This window comes from Ctenopharyngodon idella, chromosome 15 (genome assembly GCF_019924925.1).
Source record: "Ctenopharyngodon idella isolate HZGC_01 chromosome 15, HZGC01, whole genome shotgun sequence".
NCBI classification, from domain to species: Eukaryota; Metazoa; Chordata; class Actinopteri; order Cypriniformes; family Xenocyprididae; genus Ctenopharyngodon; species Ctenopharyngodon idella.
The window spans coordinates 18910384-18929028 of NC_067234.1; the positions used below are offsets into that span (position 1 = coordinate 18910384).

Here is an 18645-nt window from a genome sequence, read left to right on the forward strand (position 1 = left end):
GTTCACTTACCATTTGACCTATATGAGCAAACAAGGCCTCTGTGTGAGCTCACTACATACCTGAGCTGCTGGCTACGGCCAATTAGAGTCCTTACAGAGTGACAAGCACATCAAAAGTGGGATGGCACAAGGAAGGAGCGTTTGTGTTTCATTTGTAGTCATTCACTAGATCATCATATTCAGATGAGATGCTATAATGAGGTTATTTTCAAATTCAAATAAAATGTACATTTGATTAAAAAACACTTGTAATTTGTAGCTGGTGAAACTGCTCTGTGAATGAAAAATATCAGACCTCTGCATGCAGATTTTGCTTTTCTCTAATCACTGAGGCAAATACATTATGAAGCATTTTCAGTAACAGGATAAGACATGCTTTATAATGTGCAATAATACACTTGTCACCTGATGGAGTTTGGGTTCCTTGCCGCTGTCGCCTCTGGCTTGCTTAGTTGGGGACACTTGACTTGACATTTGATATTCAACAGTGCTTTGATCTGCCTGCATTGACACTATTCTTTAAGAGCTGCTGTGCAGCCAAACAATGTACCAGTTATCAATGTAAAGCTGCTTTGACACAATCTACATTGTAAAAAGCGCTATATAAATAAAGGTGACTTGACTTGACTTAAAAAAATATAAAGGTGTAAAAATGTTGAGCAAGTGCTTGTGCCAATATTGTATAAAATCAGAATACATATGTGTCACATTTATGTTTTGGTTTACCTATAGGGGGCGTTTACACGACACCATTTTCAGCTAAAAATGGAAAATTATTTTATATGTGTTGGCCATTCATTTACATGAAAACAGCATTTTGGGGGCCTGAAAACGCAGGTTTTCAAAGTTTTTGAAAACGATACCATTATCGTCTCCGTGTAAACTACTAAAATGCGAATTTGTGAAAACAGCGACGTCACGCGCATGTGTATTGCGTGTTCAGTCTATAGGAGCATAGTGTTTCTTTACAAAGTGATATTGCCAACTACTGAATAATACAGCGCTTTAATTCGTTTTCGCAGATCCATGTAAATGGGGATCGTTTTGATAATGTTGTCATCTATACACAAAAAACGTTTTTTGTACATTGTTGTCATGTAAACGTAACCTTAGTGTTCCTTGTCCCAGTTTAGTTTGACCTGGTTTCCTAATGTGTGATCATTTGTTTCCATAACAACCCATTGTGTTCACCTGTGTCTCGTTTAGCTCCATTGTTTGTTCAGTTCTTACACCTTGTCCTAACGCGAAGCCGCGACACACGATAGAAGGTATCTTTTCCATGTTAATCAGAGTTTTTGTGATAAACCAGCCGCAAAGATTCTATGTTTGAAACGGTTTCTATTTCTCCGCGACTACAACACAAAGTATGGCAATGATAATATCAGGTACTGTTTACTTTTAATGTTAAAAGCGTCTAATGTGAGTTTGAATATCATTTTGTGTCTTTTATAGCCAAACTGAAAGCAACAATGGATAGTTCACCTCAGATCTTCAAAATAAATAAAAGGAAACAAGAACGTTCAAACTGTCAAGTCATCGTGAACAGAAAAGTGTATTCTATAATAACAAAGATTGTTTTAGTGACTCAGTATGTATTTTTAATCATGTTAAAATGGTGTAATATTCATGAATTTGATTACGTACTTATCAATTTCGTTGCGAGTGCCGGGAGCTTGCAGAGACAGCCCGCCCATGCGCTCTTCTGATTGGCTGTGATTTTTGATTGACTTTATCGCTTCTCATAATCGTGTCGCGTCTGGTGCGGACAGACAAATTGTTTGTTGCTGGAATCTTATCACCTTGCGTCTGTGTTAGGGTACGTTTACACGACAAAAATGTACTAAAAACAAAAAAGTTCAATGCTGTCAAAACTATTGCCATTCACACGGATCCGTGAAAATGACTAAAAACACTGCATTCTGCTGTCAGGCCAGTAGTTTTGATTGATTGATTGATTGATCCAAATTTGATCTTATTGTGTAACCAAAACTTATATTTTAACCATAAATTTATTTAAAATATATTTTTCATCAGAATATCAACCAATGTTCATGTCCCCAAATTTTTCTTGATTTTTTTAGGCATAAATGCCACCATTTTCTGTTACTGTACTTTATATAAAGTTAAATGATAAGAATATTTAATTCACAATTAACAGAGAAAGTGTGTTTTAACAAAAATGTTTGCACGAATAACAAGGACTTCACTAGGGAAGGATCTCAGAAGGTTACAGGTTTGTACTTGTTGCCGGTACCAACAGTTTGTTTAATCTGCATCTTGTTGTGATGTGAAGAGTGAAGTCAAGCTGTTCTACAGGTGTTATCTCAGAAACAGATAAAACTCAGTTACTGAGAACAGCATGAAGAGCTGCACATAGGGAGACGTCCACGTTTACGTAACAAAACGTCCATGGCAGCCTCTCCAGTCTGAACTTGTCATAAACCACCCTGCTGAGTTTGGATCCAGAACAACTAATCCAGCATTAAAGTGGGTAATTCAGTGCCAAGGACACAGAGTTCCAGACCCACTCGTAATGATGGCCTTCATCTCACAGTTCCCAAAACATCTAACATGGGATATTTTACTTTAGTTTTTGGAAGGACACTATTAAGAAATTCAGAGTAATTACAAGTGTAGTAAGATTACGCCAGGCCGTTTTTTCAATCAAGTGTTGAGCTGTCAACATTTACCCATTCAAACCTGGGAGATCCCCAATGATTCACTGAAACCGCAAGTAATCCCGAATAACTCTTTCATCAGTTTAGCTTGGCCTATATATCTTTTGTGAATGAGCCAGCATGTGACAGCACACTTCGGGTGAAAGGGGAATGATAAGGGATGGACTTGTGGCTGGTCAATGTTTAGTTTGCGTGTTTCAGAATACACCAACACATGATCAATGGTTTGGTTTGAGCAACAAAGGCAGTCCTGTTGCCTGACTATCTGATTCACAAACAGAGGAGAATGTCTCGAGGGCATCAGGAACTTTGCAGGGGCTGAGGTGCTATCAGTCATCATGTGGGAGATCAAAGACAGCCTAGTGACCGTCAAACAATGGAGAAAGAAAACTAACAAAACTGACTGAGGGAGGAAGGGGGGAGAGAGAAAGAGACAAGGAGATGTAAAGTATCAATAGGCTACTGAATATTATGCTGCCTTCACATGCTCTTGGAATTATCATAAATACGAGTTTCCTAGGCAAAAGTTGCACATGAACGCCCTCTCAAATCTAAACTTGAATGCAATGAGCTCGTAATCACGACTTCAGAAGTGGGAAGTAAGAAATTTTGAACTGAACTGAATTGAACTGAATCATGTGTCTTGATTGAGCCAGTCAGAGGATTAGTCTAGGTTTACTACATGTGTTCGCGCACAAAAGTTTTGCGTTCCCCCGAGAAACTTTGCGTTCGCTCGTGAAAGTTTTGTGTTCCCCTGAGAAACTTTGCGTTCGTGCACAAAAGTTTGAGTTCCCCAAGAAACTTTGCGTTCACTCGTGAAAGTTTTGCATTCCCCCTGGGAAACTTTTCGTCCGCATACAAAAGTTTTGTGTTCCCCTAAGAAACTTTGCGTTTGCTCGTGAAAGTTTTGCATCCCCCAAGAAACTTTGCGTTTGCTCGTGAAAGTTTTGCGTTCCCCCAAAAAACTTTGCGTTTGCTCGTGAAAGTTTTGCATTCCCCCAAGAAACTTTGCGTTTGCTCGTGAAAGTTTTGCATTACCCCAAGAAACTTTGCGTTCATGCACAAAAGTTTGCACTCCCCCAAGAAACTTTGCGTTTGCTCGTGAAAGTTTTGCATTCCGCCAAGAAACTTTGCGTTCGCTCGTGAAAGTTTTGCGTTCCCCTGAGAAACTTTGCGTTTGCGTACAAAAGATTTACGTTCCCCCAAGAAACATTGCGTTCGCTCATGAAAGTTTTGCGTTCCCCTGAGAAACTTGGCGTTCGCGAACAAAAAGTTTTGCATTCCCCTGAGAAACTTTGCGTTCGCGCACAAAACTTTTGCGTTCCCCCGAAAAACTTTGCATTCAATTGTGAAAGTTTTGCATTCCCCCAAGAAACTTTGCGTTCGCGTACAAAAGTTTTGCGTTCCCCTGAGAAACTTGGCGTTCGTTCACAAAAGTTTTCTGTTCCCCCGAAAAACTTTGCGTTCGCTTGTGAAATTTTGCATTCACTCACAAAATTTTTGCATTCTCCTTGCATTCAAACTTTGTGTTCGCTTGTAAAACCTTTGCGTTCCCTCACAAATGTTTTGCATTCCCTCACAAACTTTGCATTCGCTCGCCAAGAACTCAAAAGTTTTTTGCGAGGGAATGCAAAGGTTTTGCAAGCGAATGCAAAGTTTTTAGGGGGGATGGAAAACTTTTGTGAGAACAAAAGCACTGAAATATAATTTTTTCTCCCATATCATATTTTTTTCCATCATCATGTCCCTTCAGGGGCTCCGTATCAGTATCTCATTTGTTTCTCCCAAACACTAATTAGATCAGAAAAAATGCTTCTCGGGTGTTTCTCCTGAGAAAAATTTCACGTGTCTTCTCTGGAGTTTCAGAAGAGACAAACAATACTAATATTTAAGATACCAAAGTCTGCAACCAAAATTTGGAGCTCTAAATATGACCTCAATCATGTCTCATCAAACTTAAAACAAATAATATGAGTTATGCGATCCACATCCATTTTACAGCTTTGCACATTAACATCTATTTTTATTCCTCTCTGTTATAATTTTATCTTTTTTAGTATAAATAACATGAGATTAAATCAAATGTATTGTTATTACCAAAGGAAAACAAGGTAAATGCCTAACAAACATATTAAATATTATATTCTACTATATTATATACAGGCAAACGCTACTCAAATTTTCTTCAGAAAATGCATTTTGTCATGAAAAACTGCCCGTGCACAGAAACGTCATTGAGGTTTCCTCGCAGTGGCCTCTGCGTTGATTATTTGACTATATGCAAGTGAAGCTCCCTCTGGCCGTGTTGACAAAAGCCAGCGAAAAGCAGCCTCATGTGAGACACAAACACATTGTGCCTTCATGTGTGAGTCTGTGTGCCAAAGACTGATGGGTTTTTATGGCCTCTTGTGTATGGCAGGAAGTCAAAAGCTCTTGCCAATGAAACTATGGAGCAATTTATGAAGAGTTATCAAACAATCATATCAGCATTAAGTCACTACAGAAACACTCAAGTCTGGCTCAGTTTCAAAAAGCTTCTCAAAAGTAATGCCAGATTTAAATCAAAACTAGATTTTTAATTTTTCTGAAGAAAACGAGAGCGAATGTTTTTTGTCCACACAGTGAACGTTAATGGGGTCCAAAGTGGTATGGATGCTAATGTTCTTCATATTATCTTCTCTTGTGTTCCACAAATAAAAAACTTGATGGTTCAGAATGACACAAAGGGAGTAAATGATTGCAGAATGTTAATTTTTGTATGAACAATCCTTTTAAGTCATTATTTGTTATTCGCTGGTTAAAGGCACACTATGTAATTTTAGAGGTTAAAAAACAAAATTGCATTGATTTTTGTGGAAGAACATTGTTCTGGTTGTGCTTCGGCTCTGCGTGACTGTGCGGATGAATATGGTTATCATACTGCTCATAAAACATTCACTACTAGGCTTAAAGGAACACTCCACTTTTTTTGAAAATAGGCTCATTTTCCAACTCCCCTAGAGTTAAACAGTTGAGTTTTACCGTTTTCGAATCCATTCAGCCGATCTCTGGGTCTGGTGGTAGCACTTTTAGCATAGCTTAGCATAGTTCATTGAATCTGATTAGACCGTTAGCATCTCGCACAAAAATGACCAAAGAGTTTCGATATTTTTCAGCTGTCGGTCTTGGTACATGATGTAACTACAGAAGAGTCGAGTTTTAAATAGGAAAAATATCGAAACTCTTTGGTCATTTTTGAGCGAGATGCTAACGGTCTAAGCTATGCTAAAAGTGCTACTGCCAGACCCGGAGATCGGCTGAATGGATTTGAAAACGGTAAAACTCAACTTTTTAACTCTAGGGGAGTTGGAAAATGAGCCTATTTTCAAAAAAAGTGGAGTGTTCCTTTAAGAGATACAACCAGTTTAGATGGAAAGGATCTCAAGCTGACTAGCTGAAGACGTTACTGTAGCTTTACCCATTAATAGACACGGTACTCATTCATGACCTTGATGATGACCTTTCACAATAGATAACGCTTTACAATGAACTCCATGGCAATTTATCTGTTCAATAAAATACGTTACTCACCTGTTGAGTAATAAAAATGCCATCTCCATCATTTTTACATCATTTAAAATCCCTCAGTTCTCGCCATCTCCGAAAAGCCAAGCAAATGTTGATTCTTGTTTTATTACAAGCTCAGATTGCATTCGCTTTTTGCCAGCAGACTCTCCTCATATGATATATGTCACTGACATCAAACATGGTGTTACACATCATTAGCACCATATTTGAATATAAGTGAAATTGAAAATAAGATTTTTGAGAATAAAATATACTTAGAATAAACTTAGACTTGTATAAGTCAAGTATATTTAAGTGTACTTTTAAGTATATTTCTTAGAAGTAAAAAGTAGACTAAAAATATACTTATTTTTTAGTTTAAAAGAAGTATACTAATAGCACACTTTAATAAACTTCTATTTTTGTAAGGGTGCGATGACAGAAGTTATTTTTTCTTTTTTTCATTTTGGGTGAACTTAATTCTAAATATGATTGATTCTAATAATGATGCTTGCCTTAGCAAACACCACTAATTATGGCAGGAAATGAGCTGACCTTCAGAAAACAACATTGTGGTATTTAGAAACCATCACTATGTGTGTAATGAGATTTAATTTATCTTAAGCAATGTGCCCTCAAGCCTTCAGACGTACATTAAAAGCAGATTTGTGTCAGCAAAAATGTTCCAAATGAGACCACACCGCCGTGGGTTTTAATCCTATCAGCCTTCCCGCTAAAGAGGCCCTGAAACATTGCGTCACACACACATTACAAGGGACTTCAGGCTGTGCAAAGTTCCACACATCTTCCAGAACAAATCACATCGACAAGCAGAAAGGACTTGTGCTGTTAAACTCCTGTCATCTATGGGACCACAGTGACAGAATCCAACTGCAACATGAAGTCGTCATAACTCATTACCAAAGTCCATTTCAGGATGTGTCAAGGTTCAGACATTCAGTTACCTACAGTAAATGTTCCCAGAAATTACATAAGAAGAGTGAAAGGGGTTTAAAACCTAAAGATGATTGACTAAGCATTGGTCACAACAAGGTCACATGATATGTGTTCAGGTCTGCTATTGTTCATTTTAGGTGTCTTGTGAAAGTTGTCAATAGAAATCTCTGTGTTTGCATGATTTTAACCACATTATGTCCTTTTTTACTCTGTGATTATTATGAAATGTGTTGTTTCTTTCTAACCACATTGAATGTGTATTACTTAGACAGTCCTTAAGGGACGTTTATTGAAAATCTTTTAGCATGTGTGAAGTGTGCTAACTGTGATATCTTCTTTCAACCACAAGACCGCCTGAGTAGCCTACTGCCATACAAAACTGGCTGTTATGTATTGTAAAAGTGCACATTATGGTTTGAGAGTAACTGTTGTTTATTCCTGAGTGAAATGCTACGTATGCTAAGCTAAGCACAGACTGTATTCACTGAAAATGTCGTCTGTGCAGTTGGCTTTTCTGTGAGACAAAACAAAGCCTCTTAATGATGGGTTACTGAGACTGTTGCCGACAATTATAATCAGAATTGTATCCGTACTGTACAAGTTCCCTTTTAGCATTTTATGTGGCCCAGTGACCTGCACTGGTACGTCTTCAGGTCGAAAAATTCTGTTATGCACACATTTTAAATATAACCAGCACCAAAAACTTAAGATACGAAATTTAAAGCTGCAGTAGTCCGTAACTTTTGGCGCTCTAGCGTTTAATAAACAAAACTGCATTCGTCTCGCGGAAGAACATTGTAGCCGGAGCTACTTCTCTCTGTTTATGTCAATGACGAGTCGCGCAGGTACTGTGACCGGTCTAAAATAGTCCGAATATAAATACGTATTATATGTGTACCGTAGTGATTCAGGATAAGACAAAAACACGGTTTGGAAAATGGATTCATGATGTACTTAATCATTATATAAATTTTGTAAATGTTGAACACAAAAAAAGTTACGGATTACTTGGTAACTTTAATAGTAAAAGTAATAAACATTGGAACTAACCTTAGCTACAATCATTAGCATTAGCAATAAAGACAGAGGGATCTGAACTAAATCATTAGTTTTGCGGCTGACAGCTGTACCTTCTAATGTTTCTTTTCGGACATTAAAACAACATTTAGCTTTTTTCCTTGACACTTTATCCACTCTTTTAAAGATGTTTGGACACTCAAATTATTTCTAAATTATTTCCCCCTGTTTCTGTGACATATACACACTTACTGCATTTAGTGTTTGCTAACATAGCCATCATGGGTTAGTTAGGCTATTTGCATGCTAACATGAAAGCAAAATTGACCCAATATGTACTTCAATACATGCTCCTGCTGTTGTAGGTCAGGTGATGTGACAGACACACATCTAAAACAATGAGAAAAACTCATGGAAGTTTCAGTTAATGTCACATTTATTTTCCATGAAAATCATGGATAGCAGTCAGCAACACACATACACACTGTACCATAAACAGGAGTGTTTATAGAGTAAGAAATTTAAATGCAATCATAAAATGTACAGATCTTAAAGTAGATTACCCTGATAATGTCATTGCGGTGGCAATAAAGTACATAAAGAACAGAGGCCACTTCCTGATGTGAGGCTGTATGGAGCGAACAGTGACCGACCACTCTGTAGGCGGCTTTGGTTCTGGAAGTATCTTCCCCATTCATTTTCTCAATTGGAGTTTAATAAAAAAATTAAGAAATAAAAATAAAAACATTTCAGTACAAAGAAAAAAAGAAGTAAATGAATAAAATGATGTAATGAAAATGATGGAATGAACTACGCACTACAAACTTGTTGGTGCTATGACAATTTATAATTGATAACTGGGGGGATTTTTACTTCCTGAACCCTACTGTTGTGCCCTTTCATTTGTGGTGGATCTCTGACTGAATGACTCTGATTGAGCTTCTGAATAATGAGAAGCAAATTCAACATCTCATTGGCTGATCAGGAGGACACATAGCCAAAGAACTTTGTACTAGACTTTTTACAACATGACACGACAGTATAGATCAACTAAAATTAAAAGACTGCAATAGGGATTAACAAGAGATCACAAGTGCAATGCACTGTATGGCATACAAAGGTAATGTGTTATGCATGATAGGTCCACCTTTCTGTGACTAATAGTACACAAGAGTTCACTGAACCATCTCACATTGCAAAGGCAAAGTTGTGTTAACAAGGACAGAAGAGTTGCAGTTACACTCCATTTTGGACAATCAAAACGATGAAAACGTGGCCTAATTACAAGTAGGTTCAGTTACAGACTGAACACTTCAGCATGATGGGATATAAGGACCATTTAGAGTGAGCGTAAATGGCCGAGCGGCCACAGGACCTCTTTGTGACCTCAGACATGGAGGTTAAACAAACAAAAAAGGAGCTTGATCACCAGTGTTAGCATGCTTGCATCATCAATATATGGTCTCGAACATGCATTTATCATTTAGAAGACATGGGTAAATAAATAGAAACTGTGGCACTTTGTTTGGTATTGAAAACAAGAGCAGTAGATGATTTTTAAAACCATAATCAGACAGTTTTGGCTGTGGAAGAGGTCAACAGTGTTCTTCACTATCCAGTTGAGTCATTTAGTGTTCATACAGTGAGGATTGACATCGCAGAGGCACGATTGGGATCGTTTTCCTAGGCTCTGTGATGAAGGGTCTCACTAGCTACATTTCCATCCAAAGTTGTTAAGTAAAATTGTGCAAAAAATGGAATATCGCATAAAACATTTGTGACTAAAGCACCGTTTCCATCCCATGTGTTCAAGAGAACAAAATGGGAAACTGGCGCAAAATAAAAAAAGAAAAAGTTGCTGCAACCGAGGAAGCCTGTGACTCATTTTTCTTACATAATAAATTGCACCTCAAAAGAGCGTGCAGATAAAAAGCAATTACAAACGCTGTCATATTATCTTGTGATTGAATGCCTGATGTTTGGGAATGCAATCGTGTGAGACAGTTCTGGGAATAATTTTGATGACATACACTAGCTCAGGCATTTCAGAATGATTAAAACAATATTTGAGATGGTATGCAATGAGATTGATCTGCTGGTTATTCAAGCTATCCAATCACATGATCCGTTAAGACAAAGTCACGCAAGTTTTTTTGTTGTGCATCCAGGAATTTATTCTGTAAACATGTTTATTATCAAATAAAAAAAGTATCCATCTCAATTGAGTATGGTTTTTTAGCGGCGTTTTAAGATTTTAGCAGATATTGGTATTTCCATCCAGCATTTTTAAAGGGACAGTTCACCCAAAAATGAAAATCATCATTTACTCACCCTCAGGTCATTCCAAACCCGTAACACAAATGAAGGTATTTTTAATAAAATCAGAGATTTCTGTCCCTCCATTGACAGCTACGCAACTACCACTTTGACGCTTTCATAAAGAGATCGTAAAACTAATCCATATGAATTGAGAGGTTTAGTCAGAATTTTCTCACTTTATATGATAAACAGATTGAATTTAGGCTTTTACACACATATAAACATTCATCAACATACACATCAGATATAAAAACACAAGCTCAAGCATGTTTGCTTGACGTATGAGAACCAGTGAGGTTCATTCTCGTGTTATGCAGCACATTTGAGCTTCTGCAAGAACTAATGAGGTTTGTTCTCACGCATCAAGCAAGTACGGTTGAGCTTCTGTTTATGTTCGCTAATCAATGTTTATATGTGAATAAAAGCCTAAATTCAATCTGTTCATCATATAAAGACAATTTAGACTAAACCACTCAATTCATATCGATTAGTCTTACGATCTCTTTATGAACTTTTTATGCCGTTAAAGTTGTAGTTGCGTAGACCGTCAATGGAGAGACAGAAATTTCTCAGATTCCATTAAAAAGATCTTCATTTGTGTTCCGAAGATGAACAAAAGTCTTACGGGTTTGGCACGATGTGAGGGTGAGTAAATTTCATTTTTGGGTGAACTAACCATTTAATGCAATATCCCAAAATTTGCATACAAATCTGTGGATGGAAACATGGCTAATAAGGTCCTCTACACCTACTAAATAGCCCCAGGGTAGGAAATCTTTATCCTGGGCCCTGTGATTTTTTAGCAACGGCCCTGCAACTTCCTTTGTACTGTCGCTACCGAACAAGCTGCACCTTCTGTCATCATTCATCGTCCTTACAGCAGCAATACTGTTCATTGTTGTTTCGTTACCAACTGACCATCATCCACTTGAGGAGCGTGACGCTAAACCAGAGTCTATCACATAGTTCATGCCTCAGAAGATTGGCTTGATCTTTGCTACTGTATGCAGATATATTTCTTCCACCACGACTTCGAAAGCATTTTCATTTTATCAGCAGTACTGTGGACCTTCCGTTCTCGTCTGGCTCTTCTGTCGGAGTGTCGTAGCCCCACGGAGATGGCGGCGTCAAACACATCCTTCAGGTTTTTCTGTGTGAGCGAGGAGCATTCTACGTAGGCTACCGCTCCTATTTTGTCCGCCAGGGCGCGGGCATCCTCTTCCAGGACAGGCCGCTCTCTGCGCCGTGCCAGTTCGATGAGGACCTTGACGTCTTGCCGCAGGTCGCACTGGGTGCCCACCAGCAGCACAGGTGTGAGCGGACAACGCCGTCGGATCTCCGGGACCCATTTTTCACCAATGTTCTGGAAGGAAGCGGGGCTGACGACGCTGAAGCACAGCAGGAGTACGTCAGTCCGTGTGTAGCAGAAGTGACGCAACTTATCGAATTCATCCTGAGGTGGAGAGAAAGATAAAAGTAAATGCACTGCCCAGACAGGAAGCCTATCACTTTATATCATTAAACTGGGTATCATTACTGATGTTTAGAGGGTTTAGTAACGCAAGGCCTCATGAACCTTCTCAAAACTCATTTGCGGGATTCCAAATTGTTATTTCAAATAATAAAATCCTTTTAACTAGCTCTTGGGGTGTTTTATTATTCCCTGAAGCAATTAAGTGAAATTATAGGCTGGTGCTCGCAAAGAACATTGCATGTGGAACACGCAGTGCACACTTTAATCTTTCAAACTTGGCCAAAGTTTTCAACTCTGGCACACCCTGTCCCGTTTATGCTGTACAAATGAATTGAAAGTATAACTCTGTAGAGCTTTTGGAGAGCAGGGCCTCTCAAATCTTTGAGAACAGCAATTATGATAGATAAGAGCGCCAAAACCTTTTCAATGCCTTTGCTGCATATACTTTTTGTTACGAAATCATATATATATTATACACACACACATACATGGGTCATTGACAGATAAGGTTTTTAAAAGTGTAAAAAAACATAATGGAGATATAATTAATTTTTATTTTTATTTGAAAGTTTTATTGAGTGTTAACGATGAGATTACAAGTTGGACAAAATTTGTCACCAAAAAAGTCATTTGGTATAACCAAAATTTTGGTTTTACCGAATGACGATATTTTCAAACAATGCTAACAGGCTGAAATCTAGCTAGCTAGCAAAAGGACAATCAAACATTTTATATTCAGTACAAGTTTTTAAAATATTACAAAATTTTTCATGTTTTATAGCGGTTGTACCAAATGATATGATGTTTTGGGACATGTGTATTAGCAAGTGAAAACATGAATTTTTGAAATAGTTAAAAGAGAGTTAGTGACTTTGCTTCATGGCCATGCAGGTGTCTGAATGATGTCACATCTTGTCACATGATATTGACCACATGACTTGATCCAACATGGTCCCTTTATATTGGTTACTCCGAATGACATCAATGAAATTAATTTTTCCGGACATTTTTTTCAGAAACGACTTCTACACATAATTTTAATACCATTTTGCGCTACGTTGATTTATGATGTTATAAAATCATGCTATAATAAAAATTATATACATTTATTACATTTTAAGATATTTTAATCACAAATGAAATGGCTGTATTGGCTTTTGGACGGTTAAACCACATGACCTTTTGACACTTCAAATATATATATATAAAATATACCAATAAAATATATTTTTAATTTTAGTGAACTTTTAATATGATATGTTTATTACAGTAATCCATTTACTGTCTAGGTACAAGTACAGCTTGATACTGTACAATTTAATTTTTTTTACTGTAATATATTCCAGCCACCAATTACAGTAATCTAAAAATAACTGTAAAAATGCCAGTGCAGCTTACTGTACTAGCTGTCAACAGTAATAATAATTAATTTTTTTGTGTTGGATTTATAGATTTAAAAAAGATGTACTGTGGTATACACACATGAATCTCTACTGTAATTGTGTATAGTATATACAGTTAAATCACCCAGCCCTACAATTACAATCACTCAAATTGGTATTTAAAAAGCACTTAATAGCACACAGATGGCAACTTACTGACGCACAGACATTGTCTGATTGCTTTTATCATTATCAAACAACGACTATTTTCCTTTGTTGACATGGACACCTGCACAACACAATGGAAGTACATCTAAATAGGCCGAGCAATAGAAAGAAATAGACTTTTGTTTCTATGCGTTGGGCAAAGTGCATTTGTTCTTTCCCTTTAAAAACTATATGAAAGCCTGCCGTACTATAACTGGGGAAGTGAATACTTATCTTCCCGTGTTTGCCTGAGCTTGCCTCTGCATGGTTGTGTAAAGGGATTTATAGATTGTGTACGAAGAGGGCAGAGTCATTTATTTGTTAACCCATGTAATGCATGACAAAGCAGTGTCGGTTTCTGAGGTTCAAAACCTTTCAATGAAGCAATCTAATATTCCGATGTGGAAATTAGAATGAATGTAGAGCCAGTGGCATTTTCAAATTAGTGATAGTGATAGGTAGTTACACAACAGCAGCTCGAAAACAATCAGCAATGAAAAAAGTTTGGCATCTAAAACATCACTTGGAGGCAAAACTGCTGGATAAACAGTACCCTGTCCAAGCCTGTGTGGCTCAGAAACTGAGAGGGAGATCCAATAACTACAGTGCCAATAGCTGGAGGATTGTTCTTTTAAGTCTCTTTATGATTTCCTCACAGTATGGCATCCCCGCCGATCTTTTCTAATTGATAAGAATTTGTTTTGTGCAATTGCTTTGTCATCCAATTTCCAAATCCTGCTTTCAGAGAGTGACAGAAATGCCCTCATCCACCCCAAACAAAAAGGTCTAGTTGATGTTCCTCTTTGGGTTGGATTCAAAATGAATGGAAAGCAACATGATGTAATGAGCATCGGACAGTCATGCTGTCAGACTAGGTGGTGCACTGGAGCTCTTACCTGCCCAGCAGTGTCACAAAGCTGCAGTCTCACTGGCTGACCATCCACCTGGACGACCGCTGGAGGAAAAAAAAGGAAAAAATGAGTCATTTTACTGCCAACACACACCTGTTTCCATTTAGTCACCTGATACTGTAAACAAACACAATGTCAATGGACTTTATGGATTTAAATCACAAATGAAGCCCTTAAGGTGCCATTTTATTTTAATTAGAGCTAAGATACACGCTTTTCCTTATTCATTGATATAAGTAATACATTTTATACAAAATATATTAAGGAAAGTGTGTGCGAGTGTGTGTATGTATGTGTGTGTGTAATGTATGTAGGTATGCGTGTATGTATGTATGTGTGTGTGTGTAATGTATGCATGTATGTGTGTGTGTAATGTATGTAGGTATGCGTGTATGTATGCATGTGTGTGTGTGTATGTATGTATGTGTGTGTGTGTGTGTGTAATGTATGTAGGTATGCGTGTATGTATGTATGTGTGTGTGTGTGTGTGTGTGTGTGTATGTGTGTGTGTGTAATGTATGCATGTATGTGTGTGTGTAATGTATGTAGGTATGCGTGTATGCATGTGTGTGTGAGTGTGTGCATGTATGTATGTGTGTGTAATGTATGTAGGTATGCGTGTATGTATGCATGTGTGTGTGTAATGTATGTATGTATGCATGTATGTGTATGTGTGTCTATGTGTGTGTGTAATGTATGTATGCGTGTATGCATGCGTGTGTGTGTATGCATATATGTGTATACACAAATATTTTTATTAAAAATATTCTGAAAATATTCTAAATATATACTCTTTATATAATCCCTATATACAACTCTATAATAAATATTAATATTATTTTATTACAGACTGATTTAAACATTTTGTACATTTAAATTAATTTGCTAAATTAACAAAAAGTCTCTTTAATGTTATTATTATTAACAATTATAATTAATATTATTATTTTCAAATCTGTAATAAAATAATCTTAATATAACAAAGGCTCTTTAATAATAATAATAATTATTATTATTATTATTATTACTACATTTACATGTATTCATTTTGCAGATTGTATTATTATTAATATATTTTTATTATTTGTATTATATTATTTTATTATTTATATTATCTTATATTAATTATTTATATTACATTTGTTATAATTATATTATTTTTTATATTATTATCATTGTTATTTTTAATTAGTCTGCAATAAAATAATCTTATTTTCAAATGTCAGTCTGTAATAAAAATCCTAATATAACAAGGTCTCTAATAATAATAATAATAATAATAATAAATTATAATCAGTATTGTTATTTATTATTATACACCCTCATGAACATGGTATAATCTGAGTTCCTGCAGCTCATAAACCGCTCATCATTTGACCTTTCACCTTTGCTTGTTTGCAGGACTGTAGGTGCTGTTCAGATCTATGAGAACGTTCATTCCATCATCATGCCACGCTAAAGTGATCTCATGAAACACAGTAACACTGAGGTCCTGGTGATGATTTGTCACTTCAAAGTGTTCTGCTTCAAGCACCCATTGTATAATTGTCTCCAAATCCCTGTCATATGATCTGCCTTGAATTCAGCCCTTTCCACCTCAAAGTGCCACCTGTTGAATTGCGTAACTGTTCTCAAATCAGTGCACAGATTTTCTGATCCTGTTCCAGGAGTTAGAGGGTGACATCACCACTGGGGCAGCACACAATATCTGCTCAGAGATTGAAACCAGTGGACCCAATGGATTTCAGGGGCCAGATTTTCAGGTCAGCCATTATTGCGCAAGGGCTTTATAACTACAAAGACATGCTTGTGGGAACTGAACAGCTCCGGTCCATTCAAAAATTATGAAACATTTATAAAGCATTCTTTGAATGAAAATTGTTATAGAAGCGCTGCATTCATTTCCAATTTAAAATGTCTGAAATGTAAGGAACTGCACTTGAATCATTTTGCTCACAAAGGAAATTTTTCCCCTAAATTGTCAACACAAGTCTGATATTTATGAAAATATATGAATATTTTAATTTATTTTAATTAAACAAACATGCTTGTCAAGTAAAACGCTTCACAAAACTACAAAAAGCTTGTTTGGTGTAAATGTGTTGAAACTATACATATAATCTTCAAAACTGAGGTTAAAAAGTCTGACATGTTCATAGTTAATGTGATGAACTGCAGTTGTGGTTCCTCTGCTAAAACACCTGTCTGAACTTGAGGAGAACTGACTTCACAGATCCACTGAAATCACTAAAATGGCACAATTACGCATTCAAAGACTCACCTGAGAAATCGTCAAACGCTGTCGGGACGTATTTAGTTGGATATCCATTGGTCGTGTAGCTGACAATCAGGCTGGTTTTCCCCACAGCTCCGTCCCCGAGAAACACGCACTTCAGCAGCCGCCCCTCGCAGTGCGCAGGCCGGGGGGATGTGGGTTTGTGAGGAGGCACCGGAGGCGCCATCAGGGTACTGTAATCCATGTGCGTTCAGACGCGCTGCTCGACCGGACCGCAGGTGGATCGCACACTCCTGATGGAGTGACCCGAGAAAAAAACATTAAAAAGAGCACTTTATAAACGACTGGCGCTATGAGCACTGCGTAAATGCGCTTGATCCGCTGCTGTGCACATAAACCGTCAGTTTCATAAGTCCCAGATACTCAGTATCTCCACGAAACTCTACAGACGTCTCACACTCTACAACAGCTGGGCAAGGAGCGAGAGAGGAGCTTTTATAGTCAGCTTTTAGACCAGCTCCTCCTTCTTCACATGGCTGTTTGAGCATAGGTTATTCGTGACGCTTGTCTCACTAGAAACAATGGCAAGTGTGCGTTAAAAACACATAGGCTATTGGTTCTTGATTTTCTGAGTACATTTCCTGTTCTACTTTAGGGGGATTTGGGAACATATAGTTCCTTCAAAAAGTTTTATTTTGAAAATGTGCAACTTAGGAGGTCAGTGAACCCATTTATGTTCATGAATATGGCTAACAACATAAAAATCCCGAAAAACATTGTTGTGTTTATAAAATATAACAATGTATTTTTAACATTTACAGTGCATTTTAATGATAATTAAACTTTAGTAGCAGAATCACTTTATCACTGTAATTTAATTAATTTTCCTGTAAAAAAAAAAAAGTAAAGGGATTACTCTTATTAATAATAATTAATTAAATTACAGTTACTTCTGATATAATTGCGTTAAATAGGCTATAGATAGACTATACATTTCTATACAAAATTTTACATCTATGTATGTTTTTAATGTAACATTCTCTCTTTAAATACTTTGTTCAGTTTATGATTAATTTATGCAATTTAATTTATTTGAAAAAATTAAAAGAGCAGTTTCATGTCCATCCTTTGTATTGTTCAACTGGTTAATAGGGATTTAGAAAGTAATTAGTATTAAGTAATGCAATGCTTTTTAGAGACACTTTTTAGAGAACTACACTATGTAATTAGTAGCTAGTAGGCTAATTAATTACTTTTTTGAGTAACACTGGCCTTTATTTTACATTTGATTTGATCCTGTTACTCTTCTCCTTTTGGTGAGTTTAAACTGATCTTTTCTGCCAGCTAGTGGTCAACATTAGCTATTTAAGTTTGAGAAATGAATGTAGCCATATGTATGCATATTATAAAAACCAAGTGATGCCAAAAAACTGACAGACAATATCATTATTATTGTTTTTTTCTTTTAGTATATCAAGTTTCATGCCTAATATTCTAGCCTACTATGTTTTACTAAAATAAAACTAAATAGCATAGTAATGTCATCAGTGAATTTGGAAATGGAAATTGATTTTTGTCCAGTTAAGGCTTTATATCAACTGTAATGGTCTCATTACACTTTTAAGGTATAGCCTATCCTGTGATAAGCTCTGAAGAGGTATTTATGGCCATATGAAAGGCAAAGGTCCTAGGAAAGTTGCTCTAAAGACAGCACATATCTGGGTAAAGTACTAAGTACAGCAGTCAGCATGACCTTCACATCGGAACAAACTCCGTAAGTGCTTATTATATTCTAATCTGATTCTATTATAACGTGTTCGGGTTAAGCGATCAAGAGAAACTGTGTTCAAGTATTGAATTTGAATTAACTGACCATATGGGATCAAAAGCATTATTCGGAGGAATATTTTATGTAGCC

General features: G+C 36.8%; 1 protein-coding gene across 1 annotated transcript; it reads right to left on the reverse strand.

The window, feature by feature from the left end:
• Nucleotides 1-8616: 8616 nt before the first annotated feature.
• On the reverse strand, nt 8617-17206 carry rhoub (ras homolog family member Ub). The gene is made up of 3 exons (XM_051863487.1): nt 16773-17206; nt 14477-14535; nt 8617-11970 (listed from the first exon to the last, which is right to left on the reverse strand). Exons 1-3 carry the CDS (start codon nt 16969-16971, stop codon nt 11515-11517), a joined length of 714 nt encoding a protein of 237 aa, XP_051719447.1. The 5' UTR covers nt 16972-17206; the 3' UTR covers nt 8617-11514.
• Between the last annotated feature and the right edge of the window lie 1439 nt (nt 17207-18645).